This window comes from Echinococcus granulosus, assembly GCF_000524195.1.
Source record: "Echinococcus granulosus chromosome Unknown EG_S00020, whole genome shotgun sequence".
NCBI lineage: Eukaryota > Metazoa > Platyhelminthes > Cestoda > Cyclophyllidea > Taeniidae > Echinococcus > Echinococcus granulosus.
This window is the reverse complement of record NW_020170400.1, coordinates 598,127-604,355: the sequence shown is the minus strand read 5'-3', so window position 1 is coordinate 604,355 and position 6,229 is coordinate 598,127. Positions and strand designations below refer to the sequence as shown.

Genomic DNA, 6,229 nt, shown 5'->3' with positions numbered 1-6,229 from the left:
ATGGTATATTATACTACTTTTAAAAGTATTGCCAAACTTCCGCATATCTCAACTCTTTTATTTCCGACTGAAATGATATTAGTTTCGTGTAAAGCATCCATTTCTAAGATGTCTATGTTAAACAGAAATTTGATCGCAAAATCCAGTAAGGTGATTGATTTGTTATAACAAATGAAGAGTTAGTTATAATAATTTGGCGTTAATAGTTTCTTAAAAGAAGAACATAAACTTAAAAGACTAGAGACAATAATAACAAAATTTGCGTCACGGGTTTACTTAAAGGCCTTGAATGTGCGTTAAGTCATGCTGATACGGAAGTTAAAGCCACACCTGGTAAGTGTCCCATGTGCTAAAATTACTTCAGACAATTTGAGTGTTGTGTAGACATGACACAAGGAAGCAGATGAAAATAGGTTGTCTAGGCGGATAATCTGTCATGGCGCCCAGGTCGCAAGACACAAATCAGCACAAGCGTATGCGCATACTAGCAGTTTTGGAATGCGTGCGAGCGAGGGAACGAGCCAATGCGCGCATATCAAAGTGATTGATTACGTCGCGTTTTCCAGACACCGACACAACTTCAAAGTGCCGTCGCCGTGGCCCTTTTTCATCTGCCATCGCCATCGCCACCACCACTGTCGGTCATCATTGTCACCAGCTCGAACGACGATGTAATTAATCGATCTACCTCTTTACCCAACCCATCAACCGCCTGCTCACATTTTCAAAACCTGGGCAAGATACAGACCTGTCTTTGTTCCTGCTTACCTGATGTGGTTTTGGCAGATGCATCAAAATGGCAATCTCCCCAATAGTCAGATTCCATGCACTCAAATAAGAACCCTCAACTCCTCAAATAAGTAGTGGTTTTGTGATTTAGAAACGTTGATGAGGCAACACTACCTTGAAATAATTTTGTGATTCTTTGACCTAACCTCAACCAGATTTCCAAGGTCACCCAAGGTAGAGAGGTGGCAATAGATGACCAAGCAAGATGCCATTATGCGTGTACGACTAATTTTGCCCTAAAAATGACAAAAAAACGGGCAGAAAATTTCTGTAAAAGTTGCAGTCTTTCACTTTTTCCCATTAAAAAGATACCTGATTTAAACAAAAAAGGTGAATCAAAGCTCATTTTGATGTCTAAATTGAATTAAGTCAGACAATCTTATAAATTAAGCAGAACAAATTCTTATAAGGATCCAATAACTACAGAATGTTACCTTAAAGGAAAATCCTTTTCTGTAAAAATTGTGGGTTCTTGGAGTTAATTTTTAAAATTACGTGATTAGGAAAACATATTTTGCCTGCAAATGAATAGTCTTAACGTAACCTGACCTAACCTCATCATATTAGCGGTGTTACTTTTTCACAAAAATTTATTTGAGTCGGCTACGAAACCTGATATGTTTTGATTTCTGTGTACTACCCTTTCTACTAATGGCGCCACCAATTTTACGTCTACGGTAGCGTCGCTTGCACGTCAGCAAAGTGCACGACCCCTTCACGTTCATTCATCCCAGAGGCCCTATTTTCCCACCCAAATGCCACCACATAAGCTTCTGATTTATTTGGACCTAAATCCTTCCTAACCACTGTGTGGTATGCTCCCGTGCCTTAATGACAAAACCATTCGTAGGGAATTACATGTCGTCTCCTGTGGGAACTATTGGGCTTGTCTCACTGTCAAAAGACTAACCCTCCTTCAAAATGGTATGCATCTATGCACATTATATGTAAAGGTTAGACTTTTCCCTTTTTAAATTGAAAGAGGGCCCATTTTTCACAGCAATCTTGCGATGCGGTGGCAAAGGTAATTGTTTATTTTTTAACTAGCCATTTTATTGGTCAGTAAGTGGTGCAGTGAGCTGAGGCGAGCTTAATAAACCCTCAAATAATCACGGCTACATTTATTTGCTGTTCAAACAAATATTTCAGGTCTTTTAATCAGTAGCTAGTGTTGGCTCTTGGACAAGTAAGGGAGAGGAGAGAATGGTTGATCAATCCAACATTTACTTTCCTCCTGCATATCGAGTAAACGTGGATGTATGTATGTACAAGCGCGGGACCGCAATGATATACGATGTCTGGTTTGTGCACAGCACATACAAACACACGTCAAACAACCACACCGTCATTGTCATATGCGACAGGAAGCAGACACCCACATAAATACGCATTCGCACAAAACTGGTTGCGATAGATCAAACGTCTGGCCAAACTGACATGAGTTGTGGCGTATAGCAGACACTTTCCATTTGTACGCACAAATACATCCGTGAGTGGTGGATTCGGAGCTGTGCAAATGAAGTGACCCAATTTGGTGTTCTGAATTGGAGATGTGCTCTATTCTTACGTTTGGCTAATTATCCGATGGAACCTATGCATCGTCTGTTGCTATTAATGTAGTACAACGCTAAGAGAGACTCATGCCATCAAGTAGGAAAGAGATCCAAGGGAGAACAGTCTTATATATTCATTTAGCTAAATAAAGCAAATTCATTTGTGAAAGGAATCACCTCTTAAAGTAATTCTATGATAATAGTGTACTCAAATGCCAATCATAATGAGACAGAGCTCACTACGGCCATCTAATAGTGTCTGTTAATTATAAAAAACTACTGCTCAAGTGATACAGGCAAATCAAGTAACAGCTACTCACCTCATTTATGATTAATGAAAGCGCAAAGGAGACGCCACTGATGCCAATTTCTGTTTGTCCCGAAATGGTAGATAGAAAGCCTACTACAATAATGAAGAAGAAAAAATTGTAGAATGAGAATCAATATCCTTACATAAAGCAAGAAGACAAAGGAAGAGGAGGAGGTGGAGTCGTGTGCGAAAAATCAAGTTTGAGAAGCAGAAGCAGAAATACCCTTTTAAACGCGGAAAGAAAATCCTAAATGAGGAAATTCTTGTTTCCAACTGACGGAATACGTTTATTTTCAGCTTCTTCTGCCGCCACCACCACACCAACATGGCTTTTAGCTTCGAGGCTTTGAGGAGGCGTGAAAAGTTAAGTTATGATGTCGGTGCTCTGACAACTTAGCCAAGTCCTATGCTGTCTGCATAAGGCAGTTAACATGTCCGATTTTTTCGTTCTGCTGCTGTTGGTGCTACTTCTGCATGCTCCTCTTCCACTTTCTCTCCCTCCTTTAAGTCGTTCTGTCTTAAAGGGAAGAAGAGGGGTGAATATTTCGGCTTTTTGACATTTTCTAGCATTTACGCAATCCCTAAATGTCGCTGTAAATACTGGCAAATATGTGTTCATGTACACACATGTATACATACACACATACACTTCTCCGTTATTGTCAGTTGGTTAACCTGTCAGGATTTTATCCCCCTCTTTACCCACGATTTTAGCCCTTAATTACCACCTAATTTGCTCGCCATTTCTTACTGTTCACCTCAGTAAGAAATGCATGATTTATATCCGTATTTTTTTGCCTTTATAACAACTATGCTTTCATTATTCTTAAAAACAACTACGAATAAAGCTAGATCTTACACGGATTTATTCGTTTGGAGGGTACGCAATTCACAAGTTTGATCTAGCATATTTATTTAAGCGTCAAATATACGTCGATACATTGACTTCTTAACAGATAGACCCGGCTCCTTAAAACGGATTATTTATTAAACCATAATTTATGGTAAGAAAAGAAACTCTATTTACTCATTACGAAATAGCCTCAAATTTACCAATTGCGGGATTATTAGATGCTCAACGTGATAATCATAATCGTTGAATTATGTTAAATTTCTCCTCGTTTGTTAAAAATTGGTCGCATCTTCTGAAGTTTTACGTCAACAGAAAGCCTTACTTCTTTGTTTATTATCAACTCAGTTAAAAGATTTTCCGTATTACTGGTCAGTAAAGTATTTAATTGGGAAATAAGAAGTAGGAAGCGCTTGAGCTGCTAAAATATTTTGTTTATTTTCCAGAGGGCTCAATATTCACAAGATTCCCATATATTTGTCTTTCTTTAATCTTCAATCATTTGTTTAAAACAGTGGTTATACTTATATCCACTTTGCAAAAAATGCTATTGTTAGAAGATCTTATAGCACCTTTGAAGAACAACAAACGCATTTAGATGATTTTGGAGGTATTTGTGGTTAAAGGTATGTGCATGCGCTTTCCGAACTGCAAAATTTGACTTTGTAAAATATCTATTGAGAAGAGAGGTAAAAATGAGCATAAAAGCCTTTCAAAATGCAAAAAATACAAAACTATTGAGTTTTACTAGGTTTATTATTACGTGAAGCCTGGTTATGTATATTTTTTAAGCTACCGCCTATAAACCAGGTGGTATTTTAGAAAAAAGCCTAGTCACAAAATACTGTTCCTAATTTAGCATCGGAAAATAGCGGAATATACGATTTCTTTATAATCTTGAGGGCCAAACCCTCTGCAGTTACTAATTGGCACTTGTGATCAAATCAGTAAGAAGTTTGTATACCCTTCAAATGCATTGCAACTTATTTTACTTAGTATGCTCCAAATTAGCAAGTTTTTTAACAATCAGATCATTTGAATTGTGACAATAATGGGCCCATGTCAGTTTGTCGATTTTTCTTAGGGAACCTTAAGCCAAAAAGAGTAAAAAGCAGCCTAATTAGTGGATTTTTTCGATAAGAGAATTACCTCATATTTTGGTCAATTTGTGTTGGTCTCAAGAATGCCACTAAAAATTAAAGAACGGGTGAAGTTACAAGGTGCACCTATGATTGTGTCAGTAATTTTTCTTACTTCGCGCTTCCTCACTCATTCGCTCTCCCTCCCTCCTTCTCTACCTAGTCATTAACATTCAAAAGCAATGCGCAAAGAGTGGCAGGCAGGTAGGCCGGCAGACAAGTGAACGCCATTCGCAAGAGGGGCTAAGGGGCATTTATCATGAATGCAGGCAGGCAAGTGGGCAGGTAGGTGTTCGGTCGGCTCGTCTAAATGTCACGTCTGCGAGCAGATATCAGGATTTGTGGGAGTGATTGATTACCTCTTGGATTCGAACTCCACTTCGAATCACATTGACATTACCAACATCATGAACATTATTAAACATGCATGCTAATCATTGAATATAATTAATTAGTTTGATGATGAACATGGAATAGATGGAGTTTATAGTACAAAAATTGGAAAATTAATTAAGATATAACTTATTAACCCAATAGAACGCAGAAGTTCTAAACAACGCTTTATCTCGTCAAAGTTATGGAACAGGCATGTTGCTGTACATTACTTGGCACCCAAATGCATTATTTAACCATTGACAATTTCCTAGGTGTGTATTTGTAACGGCTAAGCCTATGAATATCAGGCAAAACTACATGAACTTATAATAATAAGAGTAATCTTCCAATTTTATTATACATCACTAGTTTATACTTTTCAGACAACTTTAATTGTCAATTAAACCATCTACATTCAGGCATAGTAAAACTTTGGAGGTAAAGGTTTGCTTTCCCTCACACAGCCTGCACGACCCAGGAGTAGTTGAATGCTTATCGGATCTATCCGAATAAAGTTTTGTAAAGAAGGTTCCCGAACAAACACCCAGAAAGTGTTAAGGAGCCGTTGCTTTCGGTCGTCGGGATAGCCATGACCAAAAGGAATGCTGAATGTCTAAGAAAGAAACATATTGGCTTCAAAGGTTGCAGTCATTCCTTGACATTTTATTGTCAAAATTTTTATGCAAGGCATTAAAACAATGCAGTCGATTCTAATTGTGCTTATATGTCCAACTAAAGCAACATAAATGAAATATTCATTACTTGGTTGAATAAGTACTTCATGGCAAAGCAATCTTTGCTTAAAGTAGGGCAAGTTCATTGCAGCTGAGGCAGCACTGGCTTTGATAAAGGCCTTCAACAACCAATTCTTCTCAAACAACGGCCATTTGCAATAAACTCTATAAGTCTGCCTAACTCACCCAAATGCAAACCACTTTTTGCTCATTATTGACCTTTATCAATTATTTTACAAACTGCCGTTTTTAAAGGCAGTGATCAAAGCATGGAAATCCGACAGAAAATGAGGAATCTACTAAGACATAAAGTGGCACTGTGGAAGAAAACCAGCATTTTGTTTGAGAAGGCGAAGCAAACGAAAGTTAAGCTGAGTATTTCATGCTACTCATTCATTAAATGAAGCCATGAAAGACAGATAGCACATTCTGATGTCAAAAAATGTCTTCGTCACACAGGAAGTAGGACGCAAGTGTAA

The 6,229-nt window shown here is 38.0% G+C and overlaps 1 protein-coding gene across 1 annotated transcript; it reads left to right on the top strand. All coding sequences in view use genetic code 11, as the record gives it.

Moving 5' to 3' along the window:
- EGR_03714 (hypothetical protein) lies at positions 1 to 4,100 on the top strand (the record flags this gene model as incomplete). The annotated part of the gene is made up of 5 exons (XM_024492963.1): positions 1 to 150; positions 945 to 1,119; positions 1,159 to 1,218; positions 3,851 to 3,904; positions 3,949 to 4,100. The coding sequence occupies 5 exons, from the start codon at positions 1 to 3 to the stop codon at positions 4,098 to 4,100; spliced, it is 591 nt and encodes a 196-aa protein (XP_024352620.1).
- Positions 4,101 to 6,229: the final 2,129 nt, after the last annotated feature.